At 41.4% G+C, this 22,788-nt stretch overlaps 1 protein-coding gene across 1 annotated transcript; it reads right to left on the bottom strand.

The window, feature by feature from the left end:
* Positions 1 to 20,983: 20,983 nt before the first annotated feature.
* On the bottom strand, positions 20,984 to 21,847 carry bhlha9 (basic helix-loop-helix family, member a9). Its single transcript, XM_054626596.1, has one exon. The coding sequence runs from the start codon at positions 21,845 to 21,847 to the stop codon at positions 20,984 to 20,986; it is 864 nt and encodes a 287-aa protein (XP_054482571.1).
* Positions 21,848 to 22,788: the final 941 nt, after the last annotated feature.

Here is a 22,788-nt window from a genome sequence, read left to right on the forward strand (position 1 = left end):
TGTTCTTTAGGCTCACTCAAGACAGTCTCTTCACAATAAGCCCTCCTTCATGAAACACCACTCTGGTTTGCTCTTGGTTAGGGATTGTAAACAACCTACATACTGTATAGGAAGATCATTTCCACTATCAAAGTCATCCTTGTGATGACACCCTTGGGTGCACATGGAGCTGGTGCAGGTCAAAGGGCTATTCCTCCACTGTTTCCAGTAGATGAAATCTGACCTGCACTGATTGTTGTTTCAAAGTCTATTTGAATTCTATTTTGCGTGGTTAACCTAAAGTTATTTTCTCATGCACAAATATATTTAATTCAGGATTTTCACTACCTCTGCTAACACCCACTGGTTTGATCTCCATGCTCATCAGACAAATCATTCATTACAACAGCAGCATGTGTGCTTGACACTTGACATTTAATTTATTGGATTTACTTCGATATTAATCTGGTCAACTGTGTTCATCTGCAGCCAGAAAATTGAAAATGAGGGCAGGAAGTGTTTGAATGATTCGATGGTAATTCATTTTTTGAATGTTTGAGATCCAAGATTCAAAGGGAGCTCATCACAACTCGTCATATTTTGGCGCAAGTTGTTCTGGGAGCAGCCTTTTGCGTGGTAGCTTATCTTGACGCAGAAGATTTGCGTGAGTTTAGCGTTGTAATAGTACGTGTCCTCAGGAGCCACCATTTCCATGTTTCACATTTATTTTCTATTTAAGCCGCCTTCAATGCATTCTGGTGGCCAGCGCTTGAGTTCCGAGAGACAACCTGTCACATTGGACGTCTCTGGAAATGTCTCAAAAAACTTTTAAACAACATTTGTTGATGTAAAATAAAGACAGATTATGCAACACATGTCTTAATTCTCAACTTCAATGTTTCCAGAAACACGTTTCGGTGAACTGGAACGGTCATCTTTTAAGTTGCAACACGTGGTTAACGTTGGAAAATGGTTTCAATTAGGTTTAAGGAACAAAAATACTTAGTTAGGGTTATATAGAAGAGCATGCTTTGGGATAAAATAAGTTCATCTGTTATATAACTTAAGCTATGAACGTAACATGATGCAACATAGCATCATCAGTAAATATAAATGAACTTTTGGTATCAAACAGGACAAAAACACGACCGTTCCAGGTCACCAAAACCTGTTTCTGAAGGTGAGAAATAAGCCATGTTGTTGCTGAATCTGTCTTTATTTTACATCGACAAATGTTGTTTAAAAGTTTTTCCGGGAGTTTCCAAAGATGGGGAGTTGTGCGGCACTCCCCTGAGCGTCCAATGTGACAGTCCGTCTCTCGAGAAGAGAGACGGACTGTCATAAGCGCTGGCCACCAGAATGCATTGTAAGGCTGCTTAAATTCGAGATGTCACTATGAATCTGTGACATCTCAGTTTGTACGCTCTGCTTTGCTGCATTCGTATTTAGAGGTTTAGTCTAAAAACAGGGAAGTATGTCTACATTAAAATCTCACATTTTGTGTTATCTGCTATAACATTTTTGGGTCCCTTGTCAACAGCTCGACAACACTTATAACACCACAAACATGTACCGTAACATTTTTTAGCATATCCAAGCTCTGCCCCACTAACTCCTTTAGGAACCTATCTGATTATGGATCAATGTATTCACATATTAATGTCATATCTTGTTTGGACTTCTGTAATTTGAGAGATTTCTAATACATACTGCTGATCTTTCCTCCACTGTCCTGTCTTGTAGTGTCCCGCCTCGCTCTCTTTTTAGACATTTATCAGTGCACGTCTTTGCTGACATGGGCTAATGTGCTATTTTAAGCCAGATGATGCTTGCGGAGCCCGATAACACAGTAACTTGCCCTTGTCTTAATGAGCCAGTTATGCACTATATTGTCACGAGCAATCTATTATCTAGAGAGGTTTCAGCAGCCTCATTAGTGCGTTGTGCTTCGTGTAGCATTATTCACACTGAACTTCGTAAAAGGAATCTGTTTGGTGAAGCAGGCACTTTCTTTCCCTTACTTTCTTTCTTTATGTTGTTAATTACCCATCAGTAAAACCTTCACATAGTTGTACTAAGGTGTCAGAAGTCACTTGATGTACTTGCTATTATGATATTGTATTTGAAAGGCAGGTTTAACCCTTTTGCATCACTAAGGACATTTTTGGCTTTTTAATTCTGCATTTTTTCGATTATTTTAATGAATATGTCATACATTTTGGCAACGGTGTGAGTTTTTATTATTTTCCACAGCTCCTATAATTAGTCTATAATAAACTGTGTAGCCAAAATGCAAACACTCAGACACTTAAGGACAAAAAATGTTCCCATTGAAACCCATTAAATCCACAGTGTTTGAACCCAACGCCATTAAATTAGAAAAACATGCATTCTACTATGCCTTTTGACTGCTGACAGCCGAGCAATGGAAGCATTGGGTTGTCAGGTTGTTTGTCTGGTCCATTCTTGTGAACGTGAGAACTCAAAAACGCCTTGAGGGAATTCTTTCAAATTTGGCACAGAAGTCCACTTATACTAAAGGATGAACTAATTAAGACAATCACACACAAACGTCTAATAGGATAAAATGATGAAGTGATGACATGAATTTTTACTATACAGAAACAATTCAACTTTTGTTGTTTCATTAAAAAAAAAAAACAGTGTCATTTTGTTAACCCAATGCATTTAACAACTCTGATAATAATTGCTTGATAATTATGTTAGTTGACTCAGTGAAAGTGGAAGAATGTATCTAATTTGAGGCAGCTTTTGACACAGACATTTCCGTCATCTAAGGATATCAGAGCAACTTTGAAAAAGGTGTACACCAGGTTTTAAATGTTTACTTTATAGAATTTGTCTTGTTAAAAAAAAAACGGAATTCTCTTTTCAAAGAAAAAAGCTTGAAGCTATTCAGCAATAAATCTGAATTACCTTTCAGGATTATGGACTAGCAAGCATACTTTTACTCAATATAATATTTCAATAGACTCAAACAAGCAAAGCCTGTTAGTTCTGCAGCATGTACACGTTCAAAGGCAATTAAAGAACAAAGGCGCCAAAAAAATGGCCTGCTTCAAAAGTGAAATCAGGAAATCTCTGTTTGAAATGTTAAATATAGCAGCTTAAGTATTGTTGATGCTTGAGTTTTCACAGGCATGACGATGATAATGATGATATTTAATTGTCAGATCAAGTCTAATATGTTTCTTGCATCATAGCAGCTCCATTTTCAACATCAACAGACATTCATTCATTCATTCAAATGTAAAACAAGAAACAGGGAAATATACATTTAACATAACTTTACAATCACCAAAGACAATATATTCAAGACCCTTCAACGTACAATTGATGCGGAATAATATAATATACTTTACATATTTAATTTTAGGATTAACTGGTGCGCAAATCTCCACACTCTTCAATTATGCCAGCTTGGTGTGTGGTATGCGTGTCGAACTAAGATGCTCTACTTGACCTTAGTTATGCCGAAACTAAAGGAGGAGGTCAGGTTACATAGTATAAAGAGAGATATACTCTGTGTGCGGTTCACATTTACCCATAAAACCTGTGTCCGTGTTGAGTGTAAAACCAGAACTCAATGTTGACTTATTTTAACCCAAACCAAAGTCTTTTTCTAAACCAAACCAAGTGGTTTCTAGTGAAAATGGAGGTTTATTTCTATTTTTTATTTTAAATACAGTGTATGCATGTAACATGGGTAAACTGACACGTCAAAACTGACACATGCACTGAAGCTCAGGTTCTCGCTGGGGGACTGAATCAAATTTGTCCAAAGACTATCCATTTCGGTCCATAGACAGATGCTGGCTTTGTCATTAACGGTGGAAAATCATCTCTCGGACTCACTATTGATTTTTTGTGGATAAATGGTTTGCAGATTTAATAATGACAACTGCTCGGCATTAATACGTTTTTAAAGTACATTTTAGTGACAATTGTAAGTGACAAATAATTGTCTTGTGATTTAAGAGACCCCCCGAAATTTTCCTATTGTGGCTTTCAGGCGGTCCAAAAGGTCAATCATGGGATCTTGAAACCCTGGAGACCCCCAGTATTTAGCACCATCCAGAGTCATTGTTTGAAGCATAGGGCCAGGATGCTGTGTTTGACTAGTTGGGAGTGAGAACATGTTGACCGTGTAGTACGTATTACATTTCTGCAAAACACTAATAATCCCCGAGGTACAAAACAAAAGAAGAATTGTCTACTCACCCCATAGGAACCAAGGCAGCGGAGAAAATAAAATCTCTGTTTTGTCCTTGTGCAGACAGATTCAATGTGCTCTTCCCAGGAGAGATGATGGTTTATCATTACACCCAAGTACCTACTTGATTTTTTCATTATGGCTTACAATAGGGACTTTTGAGTCAGATGGTGAACCAAATAAACCAAATGTATGACGACATTGCTTTGTTATTCAGTAAAGGCACAGTGATTTTAATTGTAAAGCACACCAAATGATAATAAAGAAAGTACAAAATATTTAATTTCACTTCCTCTCAGAGCTGTGTCTAGTTCCTTGGGAGCCGAAGGGAGCTTTCCTCCCCCGTAAAAGACCATCAAAAGACCAACAAAAGAGGCCCCTGAAAGCAGCGATTGCTTGTTTCAATGCTTCTTACGCACAGCAGACATTTTGAATTGTCATGTCAGGTGCAATTAATAACATTAATAATGGCCCTGTTCCATATAAATGCCCCAGTAAGTCAGCACACAATACCAGGTCCCTGGAACTGGCACACCTGAATGGAATCCAGCCATTAATCTTGTTAACATGCAGCTGGTTTTGACAAGTCAATATGTCTGTTGTGAGAAAGGACCATCAACAGACCTTCATGATGCATTGAACCAGCAGCTCACAGAAATAAGCAATATAATTGAGTTCAGGTTAAGACGGCCAATAATCAACAGGTTTCCATTCAAGTGTAAAAGGGAAACACCTGTTCAAAAATAGGCCTTCTCCACTGCAGATAGTTTAAGCTGTCCTAGTATGAACAGCACAGGTGTAAGTCATGACATGAACGATGGCTGAATTCCATTTAGCTGCTTTAGTTTCAATGCCCTGGTATTGCACATGTTGGCTCACTGTCACATTGTCATGGTTTACTGGGACACAAAGTTATCGTTAATGTTTTTTCGTACAATTAATTTGCAAGTCAGTATATTGTTTGTATCTGTTGTGTTTGTCATGAGTGCATGAACACAAAACTTAAATATATGGCAAAAAGCGACATCATTTAATTTTTTTTGAACAAGTTTGATTATTCTGAGCTTTTTGCACCGCGAATAAAGTCATCAACCAATCACGCTGTGTGGAAAGGATTGAGTTGCGATTGTATTTATGAAGAACAAAAACTTTGTGGTTCATAGTTAGAACCAAGATGACATGTTTTTATTACTCCTTTCAATCTTGAAAGCAGACCAGCTCTGAGGAGGCATTTGAAATAGATAGATAGAAAAACAGCTCTGAGGAGGCTGAAGTAAATCAACAACAAAATACATTTTCCACAACTACATTAAATTGCAAAGCATTATTTCGATGCTGTAGAAGAAGAGTTTTTCAAATAGTTTTCTCCTGAAGATATATTATTTAAATGGAAAAATGAATCAGGGAAAAGTATCCAAAAGATATTTAATGACATTAAAACTCACATTGCAGCACAGATCCAGAAGGACTGGTTTGATAAGAGGGTCACAAAGTAAGTGTGCACTTCTTCAAGCCTGGACAAGAACAGATGTCAGAACGAGCTTCATTAAAATGAGCAGTCGCAGGATAGTCTCTGCCATTTTTATGTTTGGTTCTTGAATGTCCACAGAATATTGTGTTTTTCAGTCACAAAAGCACACACCAGATTTAAAAATGTTGACTGGGGATAGGACTGGAGCCACAGTATGATTCCCTTTCTTTAACAACCGCTCTGAATAGGAGGAGTGCTTTTCAACTAAGAATGTTGAATGTGATTTGCATTTTGAATCCTGTCAGAGGGATAATCCTGCTGGGGGATAAATGGATTTCATACCAGTCGCTTTATCAATGAAATCATTTGGGCTCATGCAAATTTGACTGACTTTGAGTTGTGTTGGAACCACTGGCAAACCCACAGGCAAAGAGAAAGTAGGATTGATGTCCAGATAGATTATTTCAAAACGTGAGAGCCATAATCAGCATACACACCAAATACAGAACAATGTTTGCAAATGAAAATGGAGTACTGGTGAAGCTGTAATTAGGAATTATTGAGACTGTAAAAATATTTTGCATAAATGCACAATATACAAGAGGGAACAGTCTGAAAGCAGTCTGCGAGTGAACTTCTCAAATGAATACATTCACATACATTTTGCGTCTTTTTGGTAGCAGATATTTTATGATTTCAGAGAATGATATATCCTCGTTAGTTATTGATTATTATTTTCTATTAAATTGCACAAATGTATTTTTGAGACTGAGTTTTTGTTATATTGTAGTGCAGGTATATTTTATGCGTGTCATAGTTCTCCATAGGAACACAACCACTAGAGTGCGCACAAGTCAAAACTTTATTTTCTCATATTTGACCTCATCAAGATGCATGAAGCATTAATAGCTACCCAAAACAAGAATATATGGCTTCCATATAACCAACCTAGAGGTTTATATAGTTAACTAGTAGCTAAGGTTGGAAGTTAGATACAGTGCAAAATCATTTATAACGACGTATGAAGCTAATGTTGCCCAATAGCTGAAAAGTCCAATAGATTCCCCTTTTTTATTAATTATTTTTCCATGGTAGTACTATTGTTAGCTTACATTTGATTACATTAAATGATAAAGGTGAGGACACACTTTCTAGGAAAAATAACTGGAGGAGTTGGGTAAGAAATAGGTTATTCTAGACCATCTTGTGTTGGGATCACATTAGTCGTGATGCTAAATCAGACCAGAGCCGTGACCCCTTCCCCACCCCTGCTCCTGACACCTTGCGTGGACCACGGCCGTCCGCCTTCATAAATGTAAAGTTTCGTGAATAATAATAATAATATAAATAATAATAATAATAATAATAATAATAATACTTTAACCTCCGCCTTCATTGTGATCTCTCACCACACACCTGTAAAGTTTCGTGACAGCGTCTTAAACAGTTGTGGCGTTATCGCTGTGTCAGAATCTGTCCACAGACAGACGGATATAAAGAAATGGCAAACCCCCTCTGTAGTAGTTCTGCCACAGTAGGTGTCTCCAGGATCCCATTGAGCCATGATGACTCACACATAGACTCATAATGTGAAAACCATTCCAGCAGCACGATGCCGCGGCTGGTAAAAAGTTAATAAATAATTCAAACGTCTGTTTTCCATTAAAAAAATGAATATTTTCTGGATGAACAAAAAATAACTCAGTGTTGCTAATATAAAAGTATTTAAGGAACCGTAATTAAAGGAGAAAGTATGTGAATGTCAAAGAAACACACGCTCCATTATTAAGCCGTTTTCCAAATAGACTTGTCATTTGCTTTCGCGCTGCATGTAAATTTACATTAGATTATTAAATTTGCTGATTGCCTCACACAATCATGAATTAAGTCCCAGTAGAGTACAGCTCTATGCATGTCAGTCAGACCTTGACGTTATGATGTTTGGGTTTCATTTTCCTTAACCACACTGTAAATATAAAGCCTATTTGAGTTACCAAACTGAACAAAGCTAATTCATCTTCTTCTGACAGTGGGGGCTCAATCCTTTACCCTTATCATATTTTCTCCTTCAGTAATTGCCTTTTCTTTCTATTTCTCAGGCTCAGAAAAGGGAATTGATTAAATTGTGAGCCTCAGTGGCATGGATGGAAAAAAAGAAAACCTCAGTCAAAGGAGCGTACAGTAAAGCCCCAGAGGCCAAGTAAGTCTGGCATATAATGTATCTTTATCTTTGACTAACGACACAACCTCTTTATTGTTCTCATTACAGCTGAGACCTTCGCTGTCTCTCTCAGAGGACACTCGTTTGAATGAGATCCTACGAACGTGTATGAAAAGCTATTTAGCCCGGAAAGACATCAACTCAGGTCCAATATTTATTTGACCTCAGGATGTTGAAGTTAAATAAGTAATGTTAGTTGTCACTGTGATGATATAGAAAACGAGAAATTGTGAGAGCAGGGAGAGCACAAATGTCACTTTTCTTCAAACCCTCCCTCCTCCTCAGCCTCCTCTCCTTTGACACTACACTGCCACCCACTACTCTCAGAGAGGTTTTATAAACCAATTTCCCTGGGGAAAAAAATCAATTCATTTGCGGTGGACTCCGAGAGGGGCAGAAAATGTAATAATTAAGGTTGCAGCAGTTGAGCTAGCTGCCGAAATGAGCCTGTCCAATCTCTTAACAAGGTGTCGTTTTAGGTGGTCTTAAAAGACCAATTTACATTTCACAATTATTTAGAGCCACTCTATTAACTAAATTACCAACTTTAAAGTGGACATGTTGGGGGAAAAAAGATGTCTTACCTTCAACAATAAATCAGCTAAACTTTAAATTGGATAAGCGACAACTTAATATTCTGTAAACCCAGATGTGTTTTTTGAAATGGGAATAAACAATTGTAACACACTGATATCTGTCAGAGCAAATTATTTTATTTGAGTTAATCCAGTGACATGAATGAATACTTCGTTGGAAATGCCAACAACTGACAGCATCTCAAAATCCATTCAGTGTGGGCTTGTATTTATTGACCTTTGAGTTAATAGGCAGAGGATTGTAGGAAAGGGTCACGTGGACATGTACAGGCTGTCTTTGGGGGAGGTCAGCTTGTGAAATTGAAGTTCCCCTCAGTTTGTTGTATTATTAAGTACCTTCACTGCGTCCAAAATAGCATACCATGCACTACGTACTCAAAATGTATCTGTATACGTGTATCGTTCATCATCCTTTTGTGTGAAGAAATAGTATGTTTTTCCTACTTTCTGAGAGCATCCTTGCTGGTTGGAGAGGGGTAACCATGGTAACGCGTGCCAACCTCAAGTGACCAAATGATGATTTGTGAGAATCATAAAGTCAGAACTAATTTAAAAACATATATTACACCTAGCAATGTGGATTCTGTACTGACACTTATTAAAGCGTTATTGATGTTACAGTGCTGTCTGGCATTGTCTGTTATAAACGTTGTTTTCTCTACCCCATTGTACTGTGGGATATTAATGTCAGCATAGTGGCTAGTGTTTGCATACTGTAATATTTCATCGGAAATAGTATGGAATTTGTATCCTATAAGGTTTTAATAAGTGAAGCAGATGCAGAAGTGTCTTAAACCTGCATTTTCTCTAATGTCCATCAGGGGGCGACTCTTCGCGTCCACTTCTTATATACAGTCTATTCAGCGACCCTCCACCTCCCCATCAGCCACGCAGTCCCTCGATTACAAATCTCCCAATAGAGTCTAAGTACCAAAGACTTTCTGTCAATACTTTATGATCACACATCATCTGTTATAATAAACAATTATCATCCTTCATTCACTTGTCTCTTCTGATCAAACTTTTCTTCTAAACAGGTGTCAAAACACAAATCAAATATTTCTTCAAGATTTCTATAGTCCATGGCACCTGAAACATGAAGGAGGGAAATGTCTGGGTCGATGACATCATCCATCTCTTCTGCCTGGCATCTTGACTGATGATATTGGCGGCGACCTGGGGAAATGATTTCCATCTTGACATTCTTCAGGAAAAAAATTGAAATTTGTTTTTTTTGTATTTATGTCCAGTTGTATGTTTTTGTAAGCCAAACAGTCCTTACCATATTGGGGCTCAAGCCAAGATTTTAACTTGTGACCCTTGCACCACAAGTCATTGTTTTTATATACCCACACAAAAACTGCTTAGCTTATTGTCTTTGAGATTAAGCTATGCAGTCCAAACTTACATTAAAAAAACATCTGTAAAAAATCAAAATAATACTAATATGGCCTATTTAGGCTAAGTAAGCTTTGTTGGCCTTATTTATAATAACATTTCAAAATAATCTTAGAATAGGATTAGTGAAAAATAGTAAAAGTTATACATTTTGATTGTTTTTTCTTCTTACATTTGGAGTGCCCATATGTTTGCATGGTGCCCCTACAGTCTCTTAAACCGCCTATGCTATAGGCCGACCCTATAGCAGCAATGAGAATGAAACACAGGAGAAGTACAGGTGAGATTAATAGTCAATAACACAGCAAAATGAATAATAGATAAAGTAAAGAACAGCAATAAATACTGAGCTGATGGCCTTACATATCTGCAATCTGTTCACTGAAATGAGTTAATAGGTGAACGTATGTACAGTCAAATAATATAAATGTACAGTGAATATATGGATATGCCCAATCTATCACCACTGAATATAACAATGTATATATTGTACAGTCCATCGTCAATTTCAATATTCTACAATTTACATCCTAATTGTTGGACGAATTGTTGTCAAACTTAAGTCCTCATGTGGGAGTCCAGGGGTTCACCAAAATCAACACTACTGCTACTAGCAATGATACTCATAATAAGTGGTTTGATAGATTTGATGAAGGTGCTGTGATGTTACAGCTGTAACATCATGTAACATGAATACTTTATTAGAACAGCACACATTAACGTGTGTGAAAACATAAACAGTGCAGGCTTTGAAGTCCAGTCAGCAGCTCAGCAGCCTGTTTGTACTAAATCTAATTGAAGCCAAACGAACAGAGCTCATGCCCAACTGGGATCTGGACAAATCAAAGACTAATGAAGGGAGCACAGGCCAACACGGACAAACCACAGCATGATACCAGCACTGGAGCCTGGAGTTTTAGGGCAGGCAAATGGGATTTTTCTTTTCGCATCCTTATTAAGCACTGGGGAGAATCAGCATGTGTGTGTTTCCAACAACAGCTTACCACTGCGTTTGTACAGCTTTCACCACAGCTTCCATCAGTATAACCAGCGGGGGGGTTTCTGGTCGCAAGCCCCAAAGGTTGTCCTTTACATATCTTATAAGAAAAATACAGTACTTCTAAGTAAACAGGTACTGTGTTGACCGCCTTAAGAGCTTAGTGCACTGTTACTAATAGAAAACAGTTAGAAACAGACAAAACAGCAAGAAGAAAATATCTTCACAAATTCCAAAACACTTTTCAATGGAAAGGAGGCTCCGTCCGATTGTCGAACCTCGGATTCAGGAGGAGCAATGCGGATTCTGTCCTGGCCGTGGAACAGCGGACCAGCTCTTTACCCTTGCAGGTCTGTTGGAGGGGGCATGGGAGTTTGCTCATCCAGTCTACATGTGTTTTGTGGACTTGGAGAAGGCCTTCGACCGTGTCCCTCGGGGAGTCCTGTGGGGGGTACTGCGGGAATATGGGGTACCTGGCTCGTTACTACGAGCCATTCGGTCCTTGTATGACCAAAGTGAGAGCTGTGTCCGGATACTCGGCACAAAGTCGAGCTTGTTCCCAGTGCGTGTTGGCCTCCGCCAGGGCTGCCCATTGTCACCAATCCTGTTTGTGATTTTCATGGACAGGATTTCAAGGCGCAGCCGGGGGGAGGAGAGTTTCCGGTTTGGGGACCTCAGAATCGCATCCCTGCTTTTTGCAGATGATGTGGTTCTGTTGGCTTCTTCAGAACGTGACCTTCAGCACGCACTGGGGCGGTTCACAGCCGAGTGTGAAGCGGTCGGGATGAGAGTCAGTACCTCCAAGTCTGAGGCCATGGTTCTCTTCCGGAAAACGGTGGATTGCACCCTCTGGGTTATGAGTGAGTCACTGCCCCAAGCGAGGGAGTTCAAGTATCTCGGGATCTTATTCACGAGTGAGGGTAAAATGGAGCGGGAGATGGACAGGCGGTTCGGTGCAGCGTCAGCAGTGATGCGGGCGTTGTACCGGACCGTTTTGGTGAAGAAGGAGCTGAGCCGTAAGGCAAAGCTCTCGATTTACCAGTCCATCTACGTTCCAACCCTCACCTATGGTCATGAGCTTTGGGTAGTGACCGAAAGAATGAGATCGCGAATACAAGCGGCCGAAATGAGCTTCCTTCGTAGGGTGGCTGGGCTCAGCCTTAGAGATAGGGTGAGGAGCTCAGACATCCGGAGGGAGCTCGGAGTAGAGCCGCTGCTCCTTCGTGTCGAAAGGGGCCAGCTGAGGTGGCTCGGGCATCTGATCAGGATGCCTCCTGGACGCCTCCCTTTAGAGGTTTTCCAGGCACGTCCAACTGGTAAGAGGCCCCGGGGTAGACCCAGAACACGCTGGAGAGATTATATATCTCGTCTGGCCTGGGAACGCCTCGGGGTTCCCCAGGAGGAGCTGGAAAGTGTTGCTGGGGAGAAGGACGTCTGGAGGACCCTCCTTAGCTTGCTGCCCCCGCGACCCGGCCCCGGATAAGCGGAGGAAATGGATGGATGGATGGATGGAAATTCCAAAACACAAGCAACAGCAATATATGGAATCATGCAAATACAAAAAAACAGGAAAATAGAGAAAAATAAATTACACAAACCGGTTATTCTCAGCTTGTTTTTTTATGATGCATATGTGATTTGAAATAGGTGAATGTGTTTCTCCAAATGCTGCTCGTATGTTGTCAGATTGCTGAAGATGTTTCTTTCTTTTGCACGTCTTAAGTTACGCTGCAGGTCTAACGAGCCGCCTCAGTGTTGCTTGGATTACTGAATTTTCACACTGTGGCCAATTCAATGCGCCAATTATTGCTGACAGTTATTCATAACTTTTATTATTTAAGCAGATCTATTTTTTTGCACAGAGATGTCAAGGAGTTCCATTCTGGATGCAGACATTTCTGAAAGACACCCCAGATGTTTTTGAGACTTGTTGTTTTTCCTTGCTTTCATGATGCATGCCTAATTGGAACAGACTGTCCTGAGAGCTGAGTTTGAGGAGGAATCAATGGGCAAGCTCAAGACAGGAAAACAGAAAGAAAAGGGGAGAGGATGACAATACAAAAAAGTTGTTTACATACTGCATAAAAATACAAAGACAGCACTGAATAAATAGACCAATACACCGTGCTCATATATGTGTGTGTGTGTGTGTGTGTGTGTGTGTGTGTGTGTGTGTGTGTGTGTGTGTGTGTGTGTGTGTGTGTGTGTGTGTGTGTGTGTGTGTGTGTGTGTGTGTGTGTGGTAAATATCCTAAGATTCCCCAGCATCTGCTTATTTACTGCTGCACATCAACAGAGGGCTGAATCGCTTTTTTTTTCATCTCAAAGCAGATGAACAATTCGTACCAGCTAATGAAGAGAGCCTGGATTTAAGTCATGGACTGAGACAAAATCAAAGCTAGAAGCTCCATTAGGCATTCATATTCATAAACCACAGTCCTCTTCACCTTGACGCTAAATACAGCTGCTCTGATCCTCTGTTCCCAGCTTATCCCTGCGTGTCTGCAACCTCAGTGTCAGCCGGCTGACTTATCCGCGGTGGATTGGTAAGAGGTGTCACCTATGTGCCCTTCTGCCACTGACTGTCTGCTAAAGCTCCGCTGCACAGCCGCTGCAATTGTTTTTGAGGCGTTGAACGAGGTTATCTAATCCTTTGTATTTTCTTTTCAAGCTGCTGGAGACACTACCTTTCATCTAGTGTAGTCTGTGTTGAAGCGTTAGCACACGCACTGCAGATAACAGAGAGATGATTTGAATGAAAACAAACTTTTCTTCAAAGTCCTTGTAATTGTTCAGTACCAGGAACAGCCACAGTGTTTTCTAACTGAACTTCTTTTTTTGTGCCACTTTAAGATAGAATTACTTAGTGATAAGCTCTCTCCTTCTCTTTCAGAGCAACATTTTTGAAGTTGAAGTTAAACAGACGTCTTTTAATTTGAGTACAGGTCTGTATGGTTGATCGAACAAACCTTTTACCTGTTTGTCTTAGAGTATAAAGTCAACTGTTCCCCTGTTAATTAATAAGCACCTCAACGCTAAAGAAAAGCTATGTATGTTGCCTATCCTCTTTCTGTTGCTGTCTGTGCCCCTCCAGTGTTTGCAGGGAGTACATGCTCATTTTGAAATAAATCTCAGCTGATTTCAGAACTCCCAGTCCCAGATTGTTATCCCCTTTATGCTCTAACTTCACATCTTGTTCCCTTGCACCTATCAGTCCGTACTGTACTGGCACACTGTTAACTCCAAGATATTACACTGTAAATCTGAAAGAAAAAAAAACTTACCTCGCCAGTTGCATTCTAAAGCCTTATTCAAATGCTTTTTGTAATGATGTTTGTCTGTAATTATATATTTTTTTAAACAAGAGACCATCTTCACACCAGCCTTGACACCAAATCAGACCAGGGGTGTTAAGTGTGTGTGTGTGTGTGTGTGTGTGTGTGTGTGTGTGTGTGTGTGTGTGTGTGTGTGTGTGTGTGTGTGTGTGTGTGTGTGTGTGTGTGTGTGTGTGTGTGTGTGTAAGCTTTCTTGACTGCAGCTTGCACGGTTGTCAAGCTATCTTGGTGACAGATTCTGTCACCAAGACAGACATACTAATATCTGACAAAGTATTCCAAGCCTCCTCTGTAGTAGTTACTGCTACAGTAGTGTGTCTCCATGACCACATTTTGCTGTGGTGACTCACACAGACACCAGCGTTGCTGTCCAGCTGTCCATGTCAGACACTGAATAATGCGTATGTCTGTATTACCAACACGCTGGTTATACATTTGGTTTGTCAGTGTCCTGTCTCAAAGCGATGCAGAAAAACTAGTTCATGCATTTGTTACCTCTAGACTAGATTACTGTAACTCCTTATTATCAGGCTGCTCTAATAAGTCTCTTAAATCTCTACAGTTGATCCAGAATGCTGCAGCACGTGTTCTAACAAAAACTAAGAAAAGAGATCATATTACTCCAGTATTAGCTTCTCTGCACTGGCTCCCTGTTAAATCAAGAATAGAATTTAAAATTCTTCTACTTACCTACAAAGCTCTAACTGGCCAGGCACCGTCTTATCTTAAGGAACTTATAGTTCCATATTACCCAACTAGAGAGCTGCGCTCAATCAATGCAGGGTTACTTGTGGTTCCTAGAGTATATAAAAGTAGGATGGGAGCCAGAGCCTTCAGTTATCAGGCTCCTCTTCTGTGGAACCAGGTTCCAGTTTCAGTCCGAGGGGCAGACACACTCACCACTTTCAAGAGCAGGCTTAAGACCTTCCTTTTTGATAGCGCTTATAGTTAGGGCTGGTTCAGGTTCGCCTTGGTCCAGCCCCTAGATATGCTGCTATATGCCTAGACAGCCGGGGGACTACCTAGGATACGCTGAGCTCCTCTCTCCTCTTCTCTCCCTCCTTCTTTATGTATTAATCTCCTATTTATGCACATTACTGATTTTGCTTCTTCCCCGGAGTCCTTGTGCTTTCTCGCCTCGCAGGTTCCCAGGAATCGGGGGTATATTTGGACTGTCATCGTGCCACCTGCTGAGGCCCTGCTGACATCCACTGCTACTACCACTATCATTATTAGTCACATTACAATTATTATTCCTATATATACTATTACGCTAATTGACTTTGCTTCTACCCTGGAGTCTTTGTGCTTTCTCGCTTCGCAGGCTTCTATAAATCGTGGCTGTACCTGGACTGTGGTCTTGCATCCTGCTATGGCCCTGCTGACACCGACTACTACCACCATTATTATTACTAGTCACATTACTATTACTATTACCTGTACCATTACGGATATTAGCTTTACTTCCACCCTGAAGCCCTTTTTGCTTTCTCGCTTTGCAGGTTTCCATGAATCGTTGTGGTACCTGGACCGTAGTCGTGCCTCCTGCTGTGAGCCGACTGACACCCACTGCTACTTCGATTATTATTATTAATCACATTACTATCCCTCTTTCATAATTACAATTCTACTATAATAATTGCTGCTGTTATTATAAGTAGTCTTAATTGTTTTTTCCTTCGTTGCTCTGCTTACTACTCTTATTATATGAATCATTTATGTCATATACATTGAATGTGTTGTATCTCTGTTATGCTGCTCATTCTGTACACATGACATCTATTGCATTCTGTCCATCCTGGGAGAAGGATCCCTCCTCTGTCGCTCTCCCATAGGTTTCTTCCTTTTTTCTCCCTGTTTTTAGGGGAGTTTTTCCTGTGCCGATGTGAGGCTCCCGGGACAGAGGATGTCGCGTGTGTACAGATTGTAAAGGCAAATTTGTCATTTGTGATTCTGGGCTATATACAAAATAAACTGAATTGAATTGAATTGTTACAAAGTGTTATTTTCCTCGTGAAACACTAAACATTCCATTTTTAATGGAACCTACAGCATTGTTTTTGCATCCAAGTTTTGTTTTAGCTCATCTGACATGATATGTCGTAGTTGTAGTCCAGCTGCAGCATGAAATTCAAACCAAAGAGTTTTCAGTTTCTGACAGACAGTGAAGGGAAAATGTGCTGCTAATTCAAAGAAATAATGCCACCAGGTGAAAAACAAAACCCTGAAAGTAGACAAAAATGGATAATAAGCTGCAATGTTTTCACCTGCCCAGACTTGGTATTTCAACATCAAATACGCTCTTGAAAACTGTAGCTGTTAAATCTCTACTGGAGACAGTTTTTTGAGTCCTTACATAAAACTGGTTCTGCTCCATGCATCCATCCAGTCCAGTGTGTTATTTATGATAATGACATACACAACAGTCAGATCTCTATGAAGTTATATGAAATAAGTTGTTTCTTGTATTTGTTTTTTTAACTGAATTAATGCGTTCTGTCCACCAGTGTTTAACTGAATAACTGTGGAGCTCAGGCTCCTGAAGTCTTCACTGGATCAACATACAGCAGAGCTCCGTCGTCTTGTCTCCATCTAGTGTTCAGCAGTGAAACCACTCACTGCTCTGTGGATCCAAACAGATCAATAAAACAAGCTGCGTCTTGTCGCATCTCAAGAAAAGGCTCTTGTTCATTATGTAACTGGGTTGTAGAGTCACTGATTCAGTTGATAACTTTCAGTGTTGTAGAGGTAGTTGTAGAGGTAGACAGGAGAGGTGGGGAGAGAGAGGGAGCCAGAATGGAACTGGGGCCGTTGTAGTTATACAGTATGTGCCTGAACCGTTATGCTTCAAAGTAACACAATCCTCATTCCATGGTTGTACACTTTTTGTTGTTGTTTGAACGATTGTTTCTGAATAACTCTTTAAAAAAATGAACAAAAATTAGTTATTACGTTTTTAGTTTGACACACAGAAGAGATTGGTCTCATGAAATGCATTAGAATGCAACACAGTTCAGTTTCATTATTACCTCCAACAAGGTCATGTATTCAGGTCGGCTTGTTGGTTTGTCAGCAGGATTACAAAATAAAACACTGGCCCGATGTTCATGAAACTAGGTGGAAGGGTTTAGCAAGAACCCTTCACATTTTGGAGGAGAACCGAATCATGGGCGCATACTTGCTTTATTTTTCACTTACAGAAGCTTCCTTGGTGGTTTACACTCTCTGAGTGCCCCTCTTGTTTGATATGTGATTTTGAATAGATTAGCAATATTGTGTGTTCTGTTAGAATTAAAAGTACTTTCTTTTAAGTTAGCATCGTTTTTCAAAATAAAAGCTGGGTGACTTTGCAGATGTATATTACTTAATTCCAAGTCCTGCCAAAGGCCTGTTGTGTGTCTCAGACAGGAAGCAATTATTCAGGTTTAATGTGCTTGTTTGTAAATGGCATGGGAACAAACAAAGTCACATTGTCTCCTCTGGCACCTTCACTCCCTTCACCTTCACCGATGATGTCAGTATTGTGTGTGTGTGTGTGTGTGTGTGTGTGCATGCGTGGATGCGTGCTCGGGGGAGCGGGGCTGGGCACAGTATGTAGAGCGTCAACATGCATCTTCACCCTGAAAGGCTGACTCATCCCCATATATCACGCAAACACACCCTCCCGTCTTGGAATCATTTCTCTCATGTATGCTTGTTTTCTTTTCCATCAGCTTGGCAGCGGAGGCTGTCGGGGAGGCCGAACAGTCTGAATAAAAGATGCATCACTGACAGACTTGCATGTCGGAGAAGTGAGGTAAATCCTAGGGTGAGTCACAGTTCAGCATGAGCGTTGACCAGTGAAAGCACTTCTCTACACACAGTCTGGACAAATCTCATCACTCAAACTGATTTTGGTAAACAGCTTTTGTTTAATACATTTCACAGTAGGGCTAAATATTACTTTCATTGTTGATTTATCCATCAGTTATTTTTCTAAATTAATTTTATAATTTTGTTTTCCGTAAAATTGTGGAAATTGTCTGTCGTGGGTTCTCAGAGCACAAGGTTGAGGTCTAAAGATGTCTTCCGAGCAACATTCTAAAATCAAAAAGACATTCAGTCAACATCATATTAAAAAACAAAAAAGCAGCAAAACCTCCCATTCTAGTTTTCTGAACCCATATCGCTCGACTGTTCTCTATACAATATTAAGAGCATTAATATAGCATCGAACATCTATCTGCTATGTAAAGATATCATGGAGTAATGAGCAGAGAATGAAGTCACTCTCTCTCTCTCTCTGTTGTAATCAGAGCTTTTGTTTGCTTGTTGACAGCGTGTTCCACCTTGCATTCCTATTACTGCATGTGATCGTACCCCTCTAGTAAGCTCACAGCCGCCGCTCTGCCCTGTGTTTATATGACATTTACAGCTGATTCGGGGCGTAGATGAAGCATAGCCCCCACCCTCTGGTTCCCCTCAGGTAAACACTGTTAGCTCAGCCATTTGAAGGGTATACAAATACAAATGCTCTGAATTTCTTATTGAGCACCTTTGATTTTCTATCAATCGAGTTATTGGTAGATCAACTAATCATTTCCGCTCTGTTGCATGGTGAAGATGCTGAATATAAAATGTATTATGCAGCATTCTTATGTGACATGCACTATAAGTCTGTATAGCGTAGTTATAATCACTTAATGTGACATTTCTAATGACATTTTTAAAATGGGCTCTTTCTTATGTTTATCAGTTCTTTAGAAAAAATATTCACAGTAAAATAACTTCAAACTCCCTCACTTTCCAATCCCTTAAAGAGACCGTTTTTTTTACTCACTTTTATTTACCTGCGGTGGAGTCTGCTTTTCTCTCTGTAAGACGGAACTAGAAACTAGTGAGGTCTCATCCCATAGTTCTAGCAGCCCCACTTTCACTCCAGAGTCTCTTGAGAACCCAGACAAGTAGATAAACTGGCACTGAAGTGAGTGGAGCTCTGTCTGCCAGAAAGGGAGGAGGAGGAGACGTGCCGTCACTGAGCGCTGTCAGCCACACTCGTCTCTCGCTGGTGAGTCAAGGTTCTTCTGGTGATTCACGTCTGTGAAAAAAGGAGGTGAACGACGGGCCTCAAAGTGAAGCCACTCTCCACACACATCCTCCTCTTCCTATTATCTCACTCCTCCTCTCCATTCATCTCTTTGTCCGTGTAGTCCCTTTCCTTCCTGCCTGCTAATTGTTGCGGCACCACACCATTTATTTCTCCACCGAAGCCTGCGGTAGCTCTCCCCGGGCCAACTCTTTTTTTCAGCCGCGTCTTGGGGCCCTTGTTGGGAGACCTCCGGGATGTTCAAAAAAACTCTTCACACACCCAGTTCCACCTGCGGGCCGGTGCAGCCCGACAGGGGATTTCACCGCGCTGATGACGGGGCACTGTGTTCCTTCCTGAGCCCACATAAATCTGTCGGTGGGCTCCGTCCTATAGTCTAATATTAAAGCTGTTTTCCATGACACGCTGCTCACCGTGGGGGGGTGGAGCTGTTGTTGACATGAGCTTATACAGAGCCGGGAGGTAAAAGTTGTGGTTAGAATTTACGCTGCTTGATCTGCACAAAAAAACCAACTGACCTATTACTGGTAACGATCTAACATGCTAATGTTGCACAGCAGTCGTTTTAACTGAAATATACTTCAGGTCAGGAAGCAAATAAGTCAGAATATAGCATTTAGCGCAAGATGCACTACTTGCACTTTTCATACCCCTGCATAGCTTATCAATTTTTTAGGCGCACATAGCACAAACACTGTCAGTGTTGGCCTTCTCCCTGTCGGACCCAGGCTTTTATTTACCTGTGTGTAAATAGCACCTTGACTTCTCTTCTCCCAGAAAAAATGACAAGAATGGACTTGTAAGGACATTTTTCAACTGAGTGAAGGACCTCTGTCATCTCAGACTCAGAGTGGTAGGGGCTATTGACCTTAGGCTATAATCAAACACACAGACACAGACACAGAAACACGCAAGCACACAGGGACAAGCATGCACACTAAAGCTGAATGTTGTGCTAGTGCCATATCCAAATCCTCAGTCAGAACCAAGGCAGTTACAACCAAACCTTGTTGTTATGAAAGGAAGCATGGCTGGGATCATATCAAATGAACATTTAATCTGTCAAATTATGTACAAACTCTTTACAACTTTAAAAACAGACATTTTTCTCTTATGCAATACAGAGTATAATAAATACATTAGCAAATGCTGAAGTTTGGATTCAAATCTTGAAAACATTTTCTTAAGATGCACCCACTGCTTGAAAGAAAACACATTGTAAGAACAAGTAAGCCGTCCCATGTGTCTGTTGATCACTCCACTAATGGCTCTTTGTGGTCTTATTCTTGTAAGATGTTGATGTTTCCTTTTAATATCAAGCATTAAATAATGTTACATCATTTTCAATATTTCAGCTTCTGCAGAAAACCAAACAATGACAATCAGAACACAATTCTGTAGGTGAATTATTACAGCAGACAGTGACACATTCTTTATATTTAACATTTTTGAAATTCCAGGTCAAAATAAACTTCCCAATACAAACAACATTCTGCAGTCTGGATTGCCATTGCGCTATTGTTTTTATCTGTTAATGACATCACAATGACTCTGCTCTAAAATAAGAGACTGTAATACTGAGTTTATTGCAACAGCAGGAACACAGAGACCTGTCCCTCCCTGAGGTCGTTCAGCAGTCCACTGGTGTTATCAGCAGTGTTCAGGGCTCACAGAATGTCAGAGCCCAGAGAGAGGCTGTGCTCTGGGTAGCTCACCTGCCAGGGAAGCCCCAGAGCCGGAGGAGGCTCCACAAAAGCGTCCATGTATTTCTGAGCACAGGAGGCCCACACACCTGGCTGGTACCCAAATCCCTCACCCACCTGTGGGTACCGCATAGGGCTGGGCGGATGTTCATGGGGGCTGCCGCAGTGTCCGTACGAGGCGTAAAGCTGTCCCTCAGCAGGGTAACAAGGGTAGTGTGGCGAGGGGGGACACGATGACGCGGCGTTATCCATGTAGACGTGCTGCTCCAAGGGCAGCCGGTGCACGTGAGGCCCTTGTTGTGGCTGCATCTGGTGAGGGACAGAGGCATGCCAGGGGGCGTAGTTCTGGTGCTCTAGCCGAGGAACTGTCGCCCTGGTCTGCTCCAGCCGAGTCGCTCCAATTGCAGCCGGCCCAGCTGACGACCTGTTGCACTCCCGGTGGGTGCAGGGCTTGCTCGAGGGGTTTGAGCTCAGGAACACAGAGAGAGCGGAAATGCGGTTGATGGCCCTCTGCAGCGTGGCGATCTTGGAGAGCCGCTTGCCGCTGAGGTCATGGTTCAGAGTGACCCGCAGGGCATTGAAGGCCTGGTTGTAGTCCATGATGCGCTTCCGCTCGCGGACGTTGGCGGCCATTCTTCGAGCCTTTGAGCGGACGGGACGATTGCGCTTCTTGGTCTGGCCTTCCTCTTGGTCGCTTGGGCTGCCTGTTGAGCTCTCGCTGTCTTGAAAAGACTCCTTGGGACTTCCCTCGTCCTCCCCTTGGCCCAGCACGCCAAGCTCCAGCTCTTCCTCAGAGAACTCTGATCCTGCAACACTGCTGCAGCTCATTGTGTCAAAAACCCAGACACTGGACGAGTGTGTAAAGTCTTCCTACGTATTGTGATTGAAGTGAAGAGGCTGTGTTTGCAGACTTCTCGTCCACGGGTGCTCCCCGGCTGGTTTTGTGGGGCTGTCGGTATTTGCTTCTGTGCCGACAGCCCGGGTATTCTCCTCCACTGACTCCTCCGGTGCCTCTTGAGTACTAGTGCCTCAACAAGACAGGTTGGCCTGCTTTTTAAAGCTCCTGAAGTCACATGGTACAGTCACCTGTGAGGAATGATGCACTCTCTCTCCCTCTCCAAGTTTATGGGCGCCCTCCAGGCAAATGGCACTGTCACCTCCTCCTCCTCCTCCTCTGACTCTCCCTCACATCCCTTGCAGGCTCATACAGAGGAGTTTCAACATTTCACGTCAGTGTAAAACGCACGCAAAACATACTAATTATTTGGATAGCAGTTAAGTTCACACTTCCTTTAACACCTTTTCGGAGGATTTGATGCCACTGTTTTTGGCTCTGTTAATCCCCGACTCCAGTTGCGTGTTTTTACTTGAGACTTTCCATGAAGCTGTGGAGGTTTGAATCCCTGTCATTACAAATCAACACTGTATCGTGCCAAGATTATTTATTTCTCTGCACACTGCCATATTGTGCCTCTTACTTTCAACCATTGGTGCTCCATGACTATTAGTCTCAGGACAAATTGCGCATTTATCCAAGGGGCCCAATCCGTTATCCAGGTTTCCCCTTTTCTCAGGTCTGGGAAGAGAGGAACCTTCTTATCTAGCGCAGGTTAGATTTGTCCCAGCAATTAGTTGTCTCTGGAGTGGCGATCCTCCGCTCGCTCTGTATCTCACCGCTCAGGTTTAAGGGCCATGTAATTTAGAGTGGCTTCCCTGGAACCCATCCCCATAAATCAGGCCCGAGCAGCACCTGAGGACAAGAGCGGAGC

This window comes from Anoplopoma fimbria, chromosome 24 (genome assembly GCF_027596085.1).
Source record: "Anoplopoma fimbria isolate UVic2021 breed Golden Eagle Sablefish chromosome 24, Afim_UVic_2022, whole genome shotgun sequence".
In the NCBI taxonomy this organism is placed as follows: Eukaryota; Metazoa; Chordata; class Actinopteri; order Perciformes; family Anoplopomatidae; genus Anoplopoma; species Anoplopoma fimbria.

Excerpts from the sequence above, each read along its gene's own strand:
- bhlha9 (XM_054626596.1), bottom strand. The coding sequence starts at position 21,847 with ATGAGCTGCAGCAGTGTTGCAGGATCAGAGTTCTCTGAGGAAGAGCTG.